This window comes from Leiobunum rupestre, chromosome 5 (genome assembly GCF_980474605.1).
Source record: "Leiobunum rupestre chromosome 5, qqLeiRupe1.1.hap1, whole genome shotgun sequence".
In the NCBI taxonomy this organism is placed as follows: domain Eukaryota; kingdom Metazoa; phylum Arthropoda; class Arachnida; order Opiliones; family Sclerosomatidae; genus Leiobunum; species Leiobunum rupestre.
The window spans coordinates 66,448,301-66,467,356 of NC_143388.1; the positions used below are offsets into that span (position 1 = coordinate 66,448,301).

A 19,056-nucleotide genomic window follows, 5' to 3' on the forward strand; every position below is an offset into this window, starting at 1 on the left:
TAAATTATGTGAAGTAAATTCTCGTCCGCTTTCGTCTGGCAAATATTGCGACCATAATTTCCAAAGCTAAAACGCTAGACGATATTCCAATGAGCAATATGTAGCATAAGAAAGCTCCCTTGGTTTCATTCAAAGTTATAGCGCCCAAGGTTTTGGCCGGTCTTTTCCAAAGAAGGGACTCCACTAAGAATTTTTCCCTGAAGTGCAGATATTCAGGACACTTTGTTTCAATAGCCACGAGCATTCTGTTCAAATAAAAACACACTTATAGTTATTATCCCTAAGAAAAAATAAATGTTATCTTGGTTTTACTAAGTAGAACATCAATAAATAATAAACATTCAGAGTGCCCTATATATAGGGCACTCTGAATGTTTATTAGTTTTACTGATATCGGCAGATTTCCGAGTAAAGCCAGAGTTCGTACACAGTACTGATGAGCCCCAAAAGGGCGAAACCAGTCTACTGTTGGAATATCTGCTTAAATTTTGAGTTTTGATAGAACATTAATAACTTTAATAATGGCATATTAATTCCAAAGGCTTTTCAGGCTCTAATATTGCGAAATTAAGCTTATAAATTCTAAAAAAATGTTTTTGCGCATATAGAGCTTTCCGTTGTTAAACTATATCGGATTTTTAATTAAACTTAATAAAGTATTTAAATTAATTAGTGAGCAAAACTGTTTTCGACGGACAGCAGGTCAATTTCGAAATCTAACTTGGTTCCAGTTGAGTTTATTATAAGTGGTGTTCGTTCCGTAAATTGATGGCATAACTTACGCTTTATTGATTTGTTCAGTTGCTTCTGGACAGTACCGCAACTTCTTGTCTAGTGGAAAGACGAATGTTAAGGTGTGTATCACTCGTTGATTGAAGTAAATATTGAAGTTAAGATCACTCTTTTCCTGGTCCGCCAGAACGAAGCCCATTAAGGCGTAAATGAAGAACACGGGCATCATGATGGCAAATTCGTTTTGCGAGATCTTTTTGTAGAACTCTAAATCAATACAATCAAACTCGTCATAGAAGCCGAATCGAGATTTGAGAGATAAAGAAGGGGTGTCGCTTGCTCGTGTTGCTTCCTGAATCAAATAAAAAATTCAAAGTTTAACGTAAAAGCAGTCAATATAGGGTAAAAACTGCGGTTATAGCAGAAGCAGAAAGATATGAACATTAAACCTAACTAAGACCTCTGCACTCTGTTGCCACCCGCGATGAAGTGCTTAAACAATATCTGCTTAAATCAAAGTTCTAATTCATTAAGTTCAAGTTTGCAAAATATAAATTACCCAAGTTTGCAAGAAGGTGTCAACGCTGCTTGCTTTGAGATATTGAAGCGGCATTCGACTTTTGGTGATGAACGACACCATGTCGTCGAGAAAAACGTAATCGGATGAGTACATTTCCGCTTGAAAGAAACAAGATACGTATGTGGTAATAAACACCGTCGCAAACAGCCAGGACCCAGTTACAATTCTCCACGAAATGCGCTCAGAAGCTTGGCTTATTGCTGAATTTAAGAAGAAAATAAATTTTTGAACTTCACATTCCATTTATTCTTGACGAATTGTTAAAAATACTTATAGAATATATAGTGATTTATGGGAATTTTTCCCAATGATACTGTTCTTTTAATGTATTTCGCGTGTTAAGTGGGTTTTTCTCTAGTCCAACTGTGGTTCTCGATATTCCTCTTAATTATAAGGTTTTATAGCTACATAATAGTAAGCCATTATGATTATAAAGCATACATTAATTTAAAACATCTTATAACGTTTTGAGATTAAATTTTCAGCGCCATGGTACCATTAGGGGCTAGTTAAATTTTTCGTAAACCAAAAGATCGACATTTTAGACAGAGTTATAATTGCATAAACCTCCATTCCCAGAAATAGCTAACTGATACACAAAAACCGTCAATAATAATATCAGCATGAATCTAAGAATTATTGCGTTTCTTTCAAAATTTGGCCTATTTTTTTTATATTTTATACAGGGGGTCTCATTACGATCGGCCAGGGCATTCTTCTCAAAAACAATTTTATCTAGAGTTCTGAAATTTTCAGGTTAAATTTATTGACAAATTAAATGTTTAATTTGAGAATTAATGATTAATTAGAGACGATTTCGTAGTTTTCCGAAGATATTATTTTCGCCGATTGGCGTCAGACTCAACGTTGCTTGATTCAATAAAAACCTTATTATTTGGTACACTGAATAGTGTTATGTTTATAACTAAATTCACAAATGGTCCCCCATAAGCTATCTTAAGTAGAACCAAATTGTTTTCCAAGTGATAACTCTCCTTTTCGATAGAACCAATTTTATTACTTTCTATAACTTTCTCAAGAAATGTTTGGTCTGACGCAAATCGGTAAATAATATTTACCGATAATAATAATAATAATCTTTTTCGGAATCTTTTCTCACATCATGAATTTATTCATAAACTTCGAAGAATATAAAGTGCACAGGTAATTAAAGCGAGTGGCTCCCGGGGTTCCACGGAGACATTTAAAAAATTATAAAAAAGTTCAAAAACCCAAATAACAAATGTAAGGGTTGAAAACCTTGGCTTAAGATCGTTCTTATGGCATTATTGAACTTAAAAACGCCGTACTGGTCCATGGTTCGAAATAGAAAGTGGTTAATGAACAAAAGGTTTTAAGTACTAACATTGAGATAACAGTTGTGGCATCCGGGAGTAAGTCAAGAAAACTAGGGCCTACTTTTTTACATGTATTTTAAAAGCACCCCCAAATCCTACGAAAGCTGGATTAAAATAAATGCCAGTAAAATGGTTTAAGAGATAAATTTTAAATATCTTAAAATTATATAGTTAAATATAACAGGAAGCAAAGTAATTGAAAAATTGTGGATGAACACCATATTTTGGTAGCTTTAGGAAATTGAAATGGGTCCCAAATCCTTATGAGGCCCGTACCCAGAAAAGAGAGCTCTTCGCACTTGGCTACCTTAAAAAAAACGCCTGGCACCAGTGTTTATAAACTGCTTTATTGGTGATAAACTTTTCCTTGGATAGAGATTCGTTTTAAGTGACCCAATCCTTCAAAGGAAGTTAACTTACGTTCAAAAAGTAAACTGAAGAGAAACTCCCAAATTTTTTCCGCATACAGACGAAATCTTTTCCCGATCGCCCATTTCGAAGAAGCAAAATGCCGCTCCACAATAAGCAAAAGCAGAGGCAACATTGTACATGACAATGCGATTCCTATTTTGGTCTGCAATACGTCACAACGTTTGAAAATAAATTTAATTCTGGGATAACTTTAGCCAGATGAGTCTAACTCTGAGAGTTAAAAGTTTTGTGACGATATTTTTTTAGGTATAGGGTTAGACGTTGTAGGCATATCACGATATTCGGGTTTTATTTAATATTTAATAAAATCTTAAAGGGGAACGGCCAAGCTTTTCCAAATATGGCCTTATTTCCGTATCAAAAGATTAACAAGACGTTCTATATACTAACACGTACCTTTTTTTGTCTTGAAAAAATAGCTTTTGGCCCAAAAATTTGAAACGAAAAATAACGCCAGGTGTTTGGGTTTGAATTTTCCCCGCCATCTTAGGGGCTGCCGCCAGCGCCCCTAACCCCGTATCGGCGATTTCCGAACTATCCTAACTTTTAAAACCGCGCAATTTAGTCTTAAGTCTCTTATAACTGGAACTCGCCGCACTTGCAAAACAATTTTTTCGCGTCTTCAGCAGCGCGCGCTTTTACGTTGTTTTTCTGTCTCGCCGACTTCTCACCAGGTGTCACGGCGGACGCGCGCTTTTCAATTTCCCGAAATTTCTTTACTTTATTAAAACTTAACCCCTCAATATTTTTTAATGCGGTTTTCGCCATAAATTTTAGTTTTTAATGTGCTATAGGGCTATCTAACTCGTTAAAGCTTGACCGTTCCCCTTTAAACACAAACGTATAATTCTTAAATATAAAAGAATATTTTGTGCGAGCCCCGTAGCTTGGAAACCAGTATAATTCTTTTCCTTTGGAATAGTCCCCATGTGCCATTAATCGCTGTACGCTTATCCGCCATCCATTCTCCGATGCTGGCTAACCAGGATGGATCCAATCAGCTGTTCTTAGCCGAAAGTTCTCAACTTCCTGGTTAAGACTACGGGCCTCGGGCTCGTTATTATGTGTTGAATCCATGATGGCCTTGTGGCAACACGCAACCGTGCCTCTATCTTCCAATCTTCGTAACGTTCTTTTGGTAGCTCAAGAGTAGCGCTCTCTCTTTGATATGCTCTCTTAAATCCTGACTGCAAAGCCTCCTCGTGGCGAGAGCCGGGCAACGTATGGCTAATAACCTGCGGCTGATTTGCACAGGTACCCTGTTCCTATCCAGTGGTTTGATGGGGTCACTGGAGCTCTTGAGGGGCTCCACACCCGGCGTTCGGAGTCGCGGGGCTCTTGGGGGCGGTCCACACCCGGTTAACTGGGTCACTGGAGTCCTTGGGGTGTCACGTGCTCGGGGCGCTGGGTCACTGGGACCTCGGGGGTGTTCCATACTCGGCATTCAATATCCTACTGGGGAGGATACTTGTGGTGGAAGAAGAAGTCACTCTAGTCCTCAGCTGTGCGAGGGTGGGAATTAGGGCAGCCCATGGTGTCGCCTTTTGTTGGGCCATGATGAGGGCGTTTGTTTGCCATATGTGAGCCTGTCTTTATGGCTGTCTCACTGGCCGAACGTTTGTTTCGCAAAGTGCATTTTTGTCCGGCATGACTCTTTGTCTTGTGTGCCGCCGTAGTGCCCAGCGGAACGGCGGGGTACAAATACATAACCTTAAGTCCCTATTTCCCCCGTGTTTATTGCCGCGCGATTTTATAACTACTTTATAAATCAAGACTTTATCAATCGTAAATAATAAGTTGGAACATATTAGGCCAAATATGAAATGTATTTATACCCCAACGTCCATATTCAAGAAGTCAGTTGAAAATATTTCTTCTTCCTTGGGAGGTCCGGAAATTAACAATACTTCCGTCGTTTTGAAAATGGAAGTGTAATACCAATCTTCACTCAGGCCCACCACTTGAAGATCAAGAGGGAATATTAGACCAACCACATCCTAAAATAATGGAAAATTAATAAATATTTAAAAAAATTATTGGTTTGTTTAAAACTAATAGCGTTCTATTAGCGAAATTTGCCAGTATGTGTAGGTTCGTGTAAATGTATATGATATCTTGTCTTAAGATCACACGGAAATGCTACCATAAATATGTATCTTATATTCAAAAAGTGCATACATAGAACGTGATAAATCCCCCAAAATATTAAGCACAAGAATTAACTATAAAAAATTGGTGATCTTGAATTTGAAAATTGTGATATCGACTTTCAAAAATAGCTGTCCTTAGAATTGGGAAATTGATAAATAGGGCAGGAGTTAACAAATTAAAATAAATCCTAAATTATTGTATGTTCTTCTAATTAAAAACCACCTATTCATCCCTATGCAGACCCCTGATAATCAGCGGATGCAGTTGCGGTAAGGAATTTCTGGCTATTTTGTTTATTTTTAATTTAGTTTATTACTCGAAGATCCGAGTTTCGCGTTTTTTGTTTGCTCGAAGACCTATTGGTACGAGTTATTAGTAAGTTTTTTAATTTCTTCAAATTTGTTTAGGATTTAGCTATATTATCCCTTTTAATTATGGACTAATCTACTTTTTGTAGGTGGTTTCTTCTAACTTAACTTATCGTATATACTATTCTCCACCACACTCCCCCCTTTTCGGCTTTCCGTTGCTACATGCAACGCGTTTTGAAATTTTTAATGTTTAGGCTTAGTTTCTCTTTTAGATTTGACAGTCGCCAGCCAGATTTCCCGCACGGTACTGATGAGTTCCAAATAGAACGAAACCGGTCTACCGTTGGAATTTCTGGCTATTTTATTTATTTTTAATTTAGTTTATTACTCGAAGATCTATTTGATCCGAGTTTCGCGTTTTTTGTTTGCTCGAAGACCTATTGGTACGAGTTATTAGTAAGTTTTTTAATTTCTTCAAATTTGTTTAGGATTTAGCTATATTATCCCTTTTAATTATGGACTAATCTTATCATATCTCTAAAATAATGTAAGTATGAAATTATGCCAGCGGAGCTATTAAATGCAATTTTAAATTTTTGTTCAGTTTTTTTTTCTAAACATTAACAATTTACCTGGAAATTATTTCTAAAAAGAACACAACAAAGTTATTAAAATAAGAGAGAGATTTAATATGGAAAACGTTTTGGCATAAAAAACTCCCAAGTCTCAAACACTCCCTGTAAGCCATCGCCTTTATCTTATTAGCTTTTAAACGTTCAAAATTAGATTTTCTAGTAGAAATTAAAGAAATCATACAATTTTTATGTAAATAAGAACTTCTTTAATACAATGGCTTGGTTCAGAAAGCAGCCTGTTTAGTATTTACCCAGCATCGATTTTTTAATTATTAGACAGGCTTCCCAGTTTAAAAAAGGTTAACAATTTTTAGTTCTACATCGATGTAAACAGGGTATTTGAAATTGTGGGGACACGGCATTTTTTTTAACACCATTTCACTTAGAGTTTTGGAATTTTCAGGCTTTATAGTTTCTAAATTTCAGAACAATCTGGAAATGTGTCAAGGACTTTTACTGGTAGGTGGTAGAGGAAACTTTTTAATGATAAACTTGTAGCGCATAGTCTATAAACAAAAAAATATTAACCCGTCAAAATTTATTCTTTTTCCACTAGGAAGTACCTTTTTAATAAACATTGTTTTGATACCTCTAAAAATTGTACGTATTGTTTGGTTCAATAATACCAAAACGCAATTGTTCTTTCATAGATTATTCATTCTATTTAGGAAAGAGTTGAATAATTAAAAATTAGAATCAATGATATCTCCATTTGCTGCAATACGTAGGTGAGCTTCATTAATCATATCACGAAATGAGCGCGGTTTTCGGGGTAATTTAAGCGACCCCAATGTTCATGGTTTTATATTTCCGGCTGAAAGTCGACATAACGTTCCTTAATTTAAGTCCGACTTTCATGAAAGTTATATTTTTGAATAGCTGTGGTTTCCATATACCCTAGAATTGCAATTACGTTGCTTAAAGTGTTGGTTGCACGAAAAATCGAAAGTAATAAAAGCGAATGAATGCGGGCTTGTTTTGAAGCCCAGGACGTTCTCTTTCCAAAAAGGTCGTTGTCAAACAAATTTCCAAGCCTAAGTGTATTAACTTTGAGTCCGAAACTGACCTTTTTCGCTCCTCAAAATCCTGAAATTTTCGGCGAATTTCTCCTCCGTATAGCACGAGCAATTTGGGGCAAATCAAAGCTGTAGTTTTATTCCTAAAATAGAAGGAACTGAAGAAGAGGGATTCTGTTTACTTGTAGAAGTTTTCAAACCAGAGGTTTTTAATCATAATATTAGGGCTGCGTTCAACAACTATCAACGGAGAAAAACCGCTGAGTTATCGTTGAGTTCTTTTAATCAACAATACGTCACAAAAATCTAAAAGTTGTTGTACGATTTCATAGTTCGCTGACTTAACAACAAAATATCGTCTGCTACCCCTCCTTTAACTTTGTCGAATGACGTCACGACACCGATGAGCAACGGAAAAACCTGCTCCTCCGACCGCTGACTTCGTTGAGCAACATGACGTAGAAACCGGAAGTTCAAAAAAGCGTACAGTAAGCTCAACGCTCAGCGCTGACCTCAGCGCTGAGTCCGCTGAGTCCCGCTGAACGTAGCCTAGGCTTATCGAATTAAAAAAAAATTTACGAGGAGCCGTCGGTTTCATATCGTTTTTCTACTACGTAGGCTTGTGCATGCCTATTTCAATTACTACTGCGTAGGACTTTTTCCTGGGTGTTAAATCAACCTGCTTTTAATCCCAGATGTAAAGAAATGTATTACAGACAATTAGCCAATGATACAATTCGCATTTTCTGACGTCATGGGTGCCGAGAAAGTCTGGAAATTTGCCGAAAAACTCGATTTCCACCATTTCGACTTCTTTTTATATTAATTTAAAGACCACTTAACCGATTTTCATGAAATTTTCGGTACTTGCTATAAAATGTTTGCTCTTTCCAATGAATCAATAATTAGCCATAGCTAAAATTTCGTGCAACCAACACTTTACGTTTAATTCTAAGTTAGTCTTTTTGGACAGCGTATACGTACCCCCCTCAACTTCCAACATTGGACATACGCGTGGTTATAGAGACTATACGCGAATTTATCTCTGGCATTTTTCAAAGCCATTCTAATATGACCCAAAGTAACAAATAAGTATGACACTTATCGGAGTAATACGCGATGCTTACAACGTATGACCTGAAGTAACAAAGAAGTGTGACACTCATCGGAATAATACGCGATGCTTACAACGTATGACCTGAAGTAACAAAGAAGTGTGACACTTATGGGAGTAATACGCGATGCTTACAACGTATGACCTGAAGTAACAAAGAAGTGTGACACTTATCGGAATAATACGCGATGCTTACAACGTATGACCTGAAGTAACAAAGAAGTGTGACACTTATGGGAGTAATACGCGATGCTTACAACGTGTGACCTGAAGTAACAAATAAGTGTGACACTTATCGGTATAATACGCTATGCTTACAACGTATGACCTGAAGTAATAAATAAGTGTGACACTTATCGGAGTAATACGATATGCTTACAACGTATGACCTGAAGTAACAAATAAGTGGGACACTTATCGGAGCAGTACGCGATGCTTGCAACGTATGATCAGAAGTAACAAATAAGTGTGATCAGAAGTAAAAATAAGAAAGACACTGATCGAAGGAATCTTCGAGGCTTTCAAAGTATGACTAGAAGTAACCAATAAGTGTTAATACAATTATGTGTGGCCGTGGATATATATTGGTTGTGATACTGGCGTTGCAGGTTGCTGTGAAAACAAACTTAACTCATTAGAAGGATTGTGTGTATTCTGACCGTTGTACGTCTTGTTACAATATAGATCCTGGTTTTATGCTGGAAATATATTTGGGTTTTTAGTCATTCCACCAGATAGGTCACATGACCCTTTGAAAAACCAAATTTTTGATAGAATAGTTTTTATTGTAATAAGTGGCGTACAGAAGGGGTCGTATTTGGGGGGAGTAGGGTATCATATTGGTTGCCCGGTGTACCGCAAACAGAGTGCACACCACCGGAGGTCCTTATCATTTTTCCCTACTCCAGCGTCCACAGAACCCTACCGCTGACGGTCTCACCTTAGACACAAGCCGCTCAACTCAGCAGAAGGGGAAAAATGGGACGAATAACCCCTCACTTCGCACACAGCAGTGGGAATAGGAGCGGATGCTATAGCAACTCCAGCCAACACCCTACCTACGTTGGTAGAGAACCACACCATTCAGAAAGAACTCCTAAAGGGGAACGACGGGCCACATAACCCGGCACAGCTGGCACCGGGGATCCAGGTGTGCCCCAAAAGGCCGGGAAACAGGACCACTGTGCCTCTTACGGAGACCCGCCGCCCCACAGCAGGCTACTCAGTCCTCCGAGGCGGTCAGTTTGCCTGGACCCTCTCCGTTAGCCTGAGCCGCAACTCAGTTTCCAGCCCATTCCTGACTAAAGTCGGATGTGGAGATAGGTCCATTTTATCGAAGCTAACATCTCCCAGTGCGCCACCGCCCTTATTGGTTAAAAGAGCCGGACCCCGACTCCCCGGTTAAGCCACCAGTTATTGCACACTCCAACCCTTTAAGGGGGAGTAGCTGTTTTACCAAGTCTACCCGGAATGTTTCCAAGTCACAAACTAAACCTCAGTTTACCAACTATATAAAATTAGGGGGGAGCCTCCCACTTCCCCTAAGGGACGCCTCTGAAAATAACGATTTTAATATAATCACTTATTTAAGGCTTTTACAATTACTTAAAGCCTTCAATGTGTTTTCTCAATTCTAATACGTTCCCATACCAAAATAGAAGTCTTGTTTAAGAATGAAATAAGGATGCATTTGGATTACGTCTTATTTAACAAATAAATAAGTCGGCAAAAAATATCGTAACCAAATTTTATTTGTTACATTTAAATATAATCAAGACTTATGTTAACCTAATAAATTTAATGTTTATGGGAGTAAATTTCACACTCAAAAAAGACTTATTTGACAGCATCAATTTCGTTCAGATGAAATTGAAAAAAAATGGTTGATTTATGACTACAATAAACATAGTTTTAAGGATAAATACAGCTTTAAATTAAAAACATGAAGACTCTTCAATTATGTTTATTAACCACTAAAAAAGAAAATAAAGACTGGGTATAATATTATCATTTTAAATATAAAATAGTTTTAAAATAGCATTGACAATACAAAGTTTTCATAACTAAATTTGCGGCTCAAATAACACTAACTGAACTCTTATATTTGTTTGATTTTTTCAGTTAAAATTCTGTTTCAATGAAGTCTTAATAAGTTTTAAATTAAGTCTGTAATAAAAGTAAATTCAATATAATATACATCTGAAACATTAAGTTTAAAAAAAACTTTAATCAATGGTGGCGCCAGGACGTTTTTAGGTGTAGGTTAATAATTTTTGTCAATTATGGGGCCCCTTTTATGTTTTAAAGGCAATAATATAATCCCCAACAAATTTATAAATTTGATCCTCAATCAACCACTAAAGTTAAATGTCCAGATCGAGGATGTAATAATAATAAAGTGTCATTACCAATTTCGGATTCGGGGTGCCTAAAGTCGATTGGTGGGCCCCTAGTGAAATTAAAATAATTTATAGCCTGCCGAACCTACCCACTGCGCAGCCACTGCCTTTAATTCTATTGAATAAAGGTGTAAATACCCTAGATAAAACCTAAACTGTGCAGTGTAAGTTATCCTTATTTAGAATAAAATTTGATGTTCAAATAAGACCTATTTCATTCTTAAATAAGCCTGATTTTTAAGAAACATTCCGTTTTACTCAAATCCTATATAACATTTAAAATAATACTGTCATAGAAGTATATTCAGTATTAAATAAATCAGAAAAGTTTAGCTTAAAAGAAGTCTGAAATTAGGTTTAAAATAGTCTAAATACCCTTTATGAAAACTAAAATACGCAGCGTAAATTTTTCCTTATTTGAACCTTAAAATAGTTTTGCAATACAGCGTTTCTATTATTTAATTTAAGGCTCAAATAAGACTTGTTTTATTCTTAAATGTGTCTGACGTTTAAGTGCACATTCGGTTTTACTCAAGTCTTAAATAAGATTGAAAATAGTGCTGTAGTAAACGTCCATTCAGTATAATATAAATCTGAAAAGTTAAGCTTAAAACGAGTCTTGAATTAGGTTAAAAAGGTTTAATTACCCTAGATGAAAACTAAAATACGCGGTGTTACTTATTCTTATTTTAACCTTAGTACAGTCTCAAATTACGATATACGAAAAAATATAAAATAAATAGGTTTTAAACAATATTAATACTGTTGGTTGTTAGAATCGAACATTGCATATTTATCACACACTAATGAGCTCTTTTCTAAAGATAGAATTATGACTATAAAACCATTGTATAATTATTTGACGACCCTATTCCTTTATAATGACTATCACGGTGCTAAACAAATTGTTGTTGAAAATGAAAAAAGAGTCAAAACAAGATTTACGGATATATTTTAACTACCCCTATGTAAAACCACTAAAAAATTAATGTCGCTAATGTATAGTGGTGTTAAGTTATTAAACATTGCTGTACACAACATTAGTATTACTATGAAATAACCAGTGTTTAAAAGAATCTAAAAGTTTTAATTTTTAATAATGAATTTAAAAATGTTATTTTCTTTTATTTCATTTTCTCTTGTATTTTTTTTATCTTTTACCTAAGTTATAAAAATATCAGGGCTTCCAAGTCACAGAGTTGACTTAGCCCTTAGCACCATGTACTACGTCTAATTGTAATAATAAAATTTGAATTTGAATATTTAAATGATTCGTCAAAACCATCTTTTATTAACTTGAATTCCCTTCGATAATGTTGCAAGGTTCCGCTTACCAAAACAGGAGACTTCTTTTAGGCTGTAATAATGATCAATTGGGATTTAATCTTATTTAAGAAATAATTTTTTGTAATATTTAAATATAAGTTAAATTAGATTTATTTAAGTCTTCAACAAGTTATATTTTTAAATACCAATTTTGACACTCAAAAAGATTTTATTAGCTCTTTAATACGACTGTTGTTTTCAGCTAAATGTCCGTTTAAATCAAGTGTAAAATAAGACTTGTATAACACTGTAAGATGAGTATTTTAGGAAAACATAAATCTTAAAAATGAACACCAAAACAAATCTTGAATTCGTTTTAAAAGTAAACTTAGGAATCTAGATGAAATAAATATATACAGTGTAAAATATCCATATTTTAAACTTAAAGTAGTCTTAAAATAAGATTTTTCATTACAGCGTTTTTAAAAATAAATATAACACTCAAGTAAGACTTAAATAGCTATTAACTACGACTGTTTTTAGATTATTTCCCATTTAGATCAAATGTAAAATAAGACTGTAACATAAATCTCAAAAGATAAGATATGAAAGAGTCTGATTTAAAAATACAGCCTTAATAACATAAATGAAATAAAAATATGCCGTGTAAAATATCCTTATTTAATCTTTATATAAGATTGGCAGTACATTATTTATAAAACTAACTTTGACGCTCAATTAATGAATTTAACAAAATGTTTCTCTTGGCACTTTCAACAAAATTTGTTAGTTACAGCAATTGTTCTTCATTTTGTGCCTTAAGATTTCCGTTAAGCGTACCTTAACTTAATATCCATCCCCTTCTCGACACTTCTTGGCCTTTACATTTATTGCAATTGCGTAAACCGTTTTGTGGGTAAATTCAAACCATTTATGATTTATTATTTAAACGCAAAAATTGTAAAACCGAAACGGTTTTTGAATAACCTATAAAAAATTTCATAATGGACTTAACAATTTCTTATTGGTATAAATAAGCTTTAATTCGCGTAACTTACATTGTTAGTTCCTTCCTAGAAAACCAATTAATTTCAAAAAATTATTATTTGAATGTTCATTCATTTAAACGGCGGCCCATACAAAATTCGATATAAAATCCAATTTGTTTTTATTTTATACTTAGGAATTCGAAACCAAAATATTAGTATCGTTTCTTTTAGTTTTCTTGACAAATAACAAGATCAACGGCTTAAACAAAGTGGTCTAGTTGGCTCTAAATCCACTGTAAACTTTTCTCAATGAGAATCTAATTTTGTAGGAAATAAATGTGTTACAAGTTGTCTATACACACATTTATAGATTTGAAGCTTATATCTAGAAAGATATTAAAAAAAATAATGTTTAAATGAAGCCAGATTTTCTGTCATTTTTGCAGTGTTATTTGAGACTGAAATATGCATTAGTTTAGCAGTTAAATTTGAGATTACAATGTGCATTATTTATGCAGTTTAAATTGACACTAACACATGCATTAATTTTGCAGTTTAAGTTGAGACTACCATGTGCATAATTTTTGCAGTTTAAGTTGAAACTAAAATATGCATTAGTTTGCATAAAATTGAGAATAAAATTAATATTATATTTGCAGCTAGTATTAAGTTTAAAATAGCCCTAGTAATATACGCTTAAATTTGATCTTAAAAAAGCTATTTAGGGGAGGAATATCAGACTTAAATTAAACTGAAATTAACCGTTTTTAGGAGTCTTAAATAAGACTCTCCCAGAGCTAAAATAAATCTTAAATAAGGTTATATGTGGCAGTTTCAAAAAAGTCTTAGACAAGTTTTATTTTTGCTAACTTGTTTGAAACTTAAACAAACAAAATAAAGCAATCTTAAATAAATATCGATTTTCCCTCCAAATAAGAATGAATTAACTCTGAAGCCAGGATATATTTGGGAATGTGGCAGCTTAAGAGGAGTCTGTTTCTATACTAAAAATTACAACTTCGCTTTTGGTTAAGGTATTCACAAATAATTGAATTTTAAATCTAAGACTAAATAAAAACTTAATTAAGGATTTACTTGGGAATGTGGCAGATTTAAAAACGTCTTAGCGAAGTTTGTTTATACCAAATTATTTAATACTTAAATTGATATCTATAGTGCAACCGAAAATAAATCTAAATTTAGTTAAAAGTATGTACGAATTACGTCTGACTTAAGGATGTATTTGGGACTGTGGCAGTCTTTTTTACAGCTTTAATTTTAGTAAGGGTTAACTCTAGCAGGTTGCCCACAAAGTTGAAATGCCTGGTTTCAGGGTTTTTTATACTAGCCTATATGGAGAGATGACCCTAAAAAAGAGTGAACATTGAAGATGGCGTCAACGGTCACCGTCGAGCTGAGGATGTCGCGGACGACCACCAGTGCCCACTTAAGTGCCGCGTTCGTACGCGGGCTTGCAAACCAAACGTTCCAAGTACAATATCAACTAAATTCTGCGCCAAAGAAATACGGGGGTAATTGGTTTTCACTGGAACTTAAATGTTTTTTGCATACAATCCCTAAGGTATTGGCTTCTATTGAATATAAAATAGGTGTCCTTGGGATAATAATATGATGTAAAAAATCTGGCATATTCTCATGTTGAAAATAGATGTTTGCGGTTTTTAAAAGTACTTGGATTAAGTTTTTCTTACAACTGACCTATTTACCTTTTTTAAGTAACAGTCTCCTGACGGATTTTGTATTTACGCCCACTCTTTATGAAGTGTTAATTGATGTTTTGTGCACGATCAGTTGAGCTTTTTTAATAATGCTTTTACTGTTAATGTAGTGTTGGATGCTGTTTTATAACACTATTTTTCTCAATTGGTTTGTACAGATAGATGTATGTCGTTTGTCAAACTAAAACAGAACCATTTGCTTTTCATATTTTTATTAACATACAAAATTAACCAAGTTTAGCGAATTATTTCCCGTTTAAATAGTTTTTATTTATATTTATGAATACACAATTTATTAAACACTATCAATAATTATTTCTAATGGCATATAACAAGTTTATTCTTATGAATTGGAAGCATTTAGTCGTCACCTCTTTTGTCATTTAATCTAAGACTTTTGTAATTAAAATGTCAAATAATAATTGCCTAAAAAATGAAACAAAAATCACAATAGTAGCCTCTTAAACTGGAATGAGAACAGAAAATAAAGTTTTCAAATATCTAAAAGCTCGTATCCCGTAACAGTTAATCACGCTATTGTATGTTTAGAAATTTGTTTATATATATTTTGGTTTTTAAATTGTTAATATTCCATCGCTAAATTTACCAGCTCAGTCAATATCAAAACCTTTTTTACCTACAATTTTTAATAGGTAAAGTTAAACTGGACGCTAGAAATACTACAGGAAAGTAGACCAAATGACTAACGTATAGGTGTATTTCACCTTGCACCTACCCAATGCATTCCGATTCAGTGGTCAACTTTTCTCGATCTTTTTGGATATCTCGACACAGGTGGTCTCCAGACATTGAGGCGGCCCTTCGACCATTTCGACATTAGAACTGAGGAGGGCCTAGTCTTTCACGTGCTTCCTAATGTACTTGCCACAATAGGGTAGAAATATTGAGCAAAATAAATTATTCCTAATAAATTTGTTCTTCTGAAATTTATTTTACACATTTTTTCCAAGACGAGTGAAACTACATTGTTAAGTTCTAAATGTAAGCGAGAGTTAATCGGTTGAAAACTCAAAAATAAATATAATTATACAACCTATATTAGCCCCGCCACATTTTTCCCACTTTTTAGTTCCACCTTACCTTTAACGTACTTATTAAGGGGAAACTAATGGTTCAAATAATTAATTTTAAAGATAGACTAATTTTAAAGTTGTACGAATCGAACGGTTCCGGGCGAAGAATTCACTCCGCTGCGAAGAGAGCTCTCCGTCGTACCGTTTTTGCCCTTTCGAAAATCAGCCTTTCTTTATTTGTTGGGAGTGGTAATGGCGCCAATAGGACCACAATATTCGCCAAATATGCTGCTGAAGTAGACGTGGGATCTAAGGATTAAATTGACAAACCGTATTCATTTTCCGCTAACCATGTCCGATACCGGGTCTTCGCGTAGTTCCGCAAGTTCGGAAGATTCTAATTCTGTTAATTCTGGCGACGAAGAGAGTGAATATAAGCTTTGTTTAACGCAATATACGTATAATAATAAAGTCTTTAATCAGTATGAAATCCACGATCTTACCAAAGATCCGTTAAAATTAATCGAATGGCTGCAAAAACTCAACCAAATTGCGAAAGATGTAACGCGACCCAAGGCGACGACTCAATGATTCTTACTAAACAGACGAGGGTAGACAAGCATGTTTGGCGTTGCAATAAAAGACCAAAAGTGCCGAAAAAAAATTTCCATCAGGTCTCATCAGGAGTCATTTTTTTTAAAACCTCCACCTCGATTTGCGGGAAATTCTTTTAATGGTGTACTTTTACGTACGCAACCTCGGTCTGCAGCGACAATTTGCCGCAACACACGGTGTTTCAGAAAAATCTGTGTCTCAGTTTAATAGTTATTGCCGAGAAGTAGCTTTGCAGGAGGTTTTACTTACTTGTCAGTACATTTCGCTAGTTTCTTTGGTTTTTTTAATGCGGAACATTATTTTTCGGGAATTAATACTTAAGGAGATATAGTAAATGGGGTTTATATATGCACCCATGATGATATAAAGAACGGGGCTGGGTGGTCACCGGTCCTGGCCCCAGCGCTCGAGAATGTGCCAAAATTTTAACATCATATTATTATCCCTAAAACAGATATATTATATTCAATAGAAAGAAATACCTTAGGGATTGTATGTAAAAAACCATTAAGTTTCAGTGAAATCCAATTACCCCCGCCAAATAAAATGTGGCATTTCTATGGCGCAGAATTAAGTTGATATCGTAATTTGAACTTGATTTGACACTGTCCGCACGTCACTACGTATAGAGTTCGAAAAGTACCTTCTTAAGGTTTTACATCCCCTTTTTCCCCAAGGAAAAACAGGTGTTGGTTTTCCGACTAACCAGCGGGTGGTCGTCCGCCACATCCTCAGCTCGACGGTGACCGTTGACGCCATCTTCATTGTTCACTCTTTTTTAGGGTCATCTCTCCATATAGGCTAGTATAAAAAACCCTGAAACCAGGCATTTCAACTTTGTGGGCAACCTGCTAGAGTTAACGTATTAGAATTTGGAAAACATATTGAAGGCTTTAAATAATTGTGAACGCCTTAAAATAAGTGATTATATTATAATCGTTATTTTCAGAGGCGTCCTTTAGGGGAAGTGGGAGGCTCCCCCCTAAGTTTTGGATAGTCGGTAAACTTAGGTTTAGTTTGTGACTTGGAAACATTCCGGGTAAACTGGGTAAAATAGCTACTCCCCCTTAAAGGGTTGGAGTGTGCAATAACTGGTGGCTTAACCGGGGAGTCGGGGTCCGGCTCTTTTAACCAATAAGGGTGGTGGCGCACTGGGAGATGTTAGCTTCGATCAAATGATCCTATCTCCACCTCCAACTTCGGTCAGGAATGGGCTAACGGAGAGGCTCCAGGCAAACTGAAACTGGCCACCTCGGAGGATTGGGTAGCCTGCTGTGGGGCGGCGGGTCTTCGTAAGAGGCGCAGTGGTCCTGTTTCCCGGCCTTTTGGGGTAACGCCGGAATGACTAAAAACCAAAATATTTTTCCAGCATAAAACGATATTAAAAACCAGTATTTATTAATAGCGAGAGAAAAATGTTTGCAGCAATCGAGTCCCCGAGATTTCAATGAACCTGTTTCCTACAGTGGTAACATTCAATCTGGAAGGGGTTTCGTGGTTCAATATCAGTATCTATATTACATAAAATAGTGCAATATAGATACAAAAGTCTAATTATAAAGATCCTATCCCTGTTTTTTTTTATTCAAGGAAGGAAGATACAAGGGCTGAGTGGGTCTGAGAAGACCGTGAGCCCGGCGAAGATTTTTGAGGCGTGAGTGGGACGGGGGGGGGGGACAAATGCGGTCCGCCCGTCCACCGGATTAATTAGGGCGAGATATGTGTAACGGCCACGCCAACGGGGGGATACGTGGGGACAGGGGTGGGGGCACCCGTGGCGGATGTATTCCGACCACCCGTTGGGGGATTGGTGGTCGTCCTCACACGGCCATCCACAAACTCTGCCTCCCAGACGCTTGGGATTACAGGAGTCCTATCCCTGGTTTGCCAAAACTTAGTCATGTATTCGTTTTTTATTTGTGAACCTTTTAACTTTGTATAATTTTTATAACCTATGGAATTTGAACTCTGTTTCTTTATTGATGACCAACCTTGAAATTGAATAAGACTAATTCTTCAATAAAATCAACCTCATATATGCAAATTTAACGAAGTTTTTATTCTTTTTTCTAAATATTAACGAAAATGTCAATACTAGGTTTCGTGGAGTTGGTCAACAAAGCATCAACATGGCAGACCCCATTCTCGCCTACTTTATTACATATCCTTGAGTCAGCATTAGATCCGCAAGCGATCACCTGTGTCTGTCAAGAAACTATTTCTGGAGAACTCTAAAGCATCACCAGTTACATCCGTATCGAGAGACTCTTCCAACCACCCCACGACCGCTTTGAATTAAACCACTGGCTTAGTACCATCTACGACGATAATCATTATTTTATTAATAAACTGTTGGTGTCCGATAAGTGCTCATTTTCCAGAGTTAGACCTTTCAACCGACAAAACATGCACGTTTGGAGCGATGTCAATCCGTAATGGGGTTTCCCTCATAGCCTTCAAGCTCAGTTTCGTCTAAACGTTTGGGCGACCTGATCGGAAATAGATTTTTAGACCGGTTTTTTCTGGCACATCGTATGAACGGGAAAAATGACCTAGCCTTGTTGCAGAACGAATTAGCATTAGAAGACATTCCATTGGGCAACGTAATTGATGCGTGGTTGCAGTATGACGGAGTTACACCACATCAGCATCGAGCTGTTGTGAATTATCTCGACACGGAGTTTC

General features: G+C 35.8%; 1 protein-coding gene and 1 long non-coding RNA gene across 2 annotated transcripts in view; both read right to left on the reverse strand.

Moving 5' to 3' along the window:
* Positions 1-5,003, reverse strand: LOC149945636 (uncharacterized). Its single transcript, XM_090176006.1, has 5 exons — positions 4,938-5,003; positions 3,091-3,244; positions 1,292-1,512; positions 783-1,084; positions 1-245 (listed from the first exon to the last, which is right to left on the reverse strand). Exons 1-5 carry the CDS (start codon positions 4,947-4,949, stop codon positions 5-7), a joined length of 930 nt encoding a protein of 309 aa, XP_090032132.1. The 5' UTR covers positions 4,950-5,003; the 3' UTR covers positions 1-4.
* The window catches only part of LOC149945637 (uncharacterized), a 27,256-nt gene continuing 13,151 nt past the window's right edge, over positions 4,952-19,056 (reverse strand). Inside the window, exons 5-6 of the long non-coding RNA XR_016481087.1 lie at positions 5,041-5,099; positions 4,952-4,982 (exon numbers count right to left, since the gene is read on the reverse strand). This is a non-coding gene — a long non-coding RNA (uncharacterized LOC149945637). The remainder of the gene's footprint in view (positions 4,983-5,040; positions 5,100-19,056) is intronic.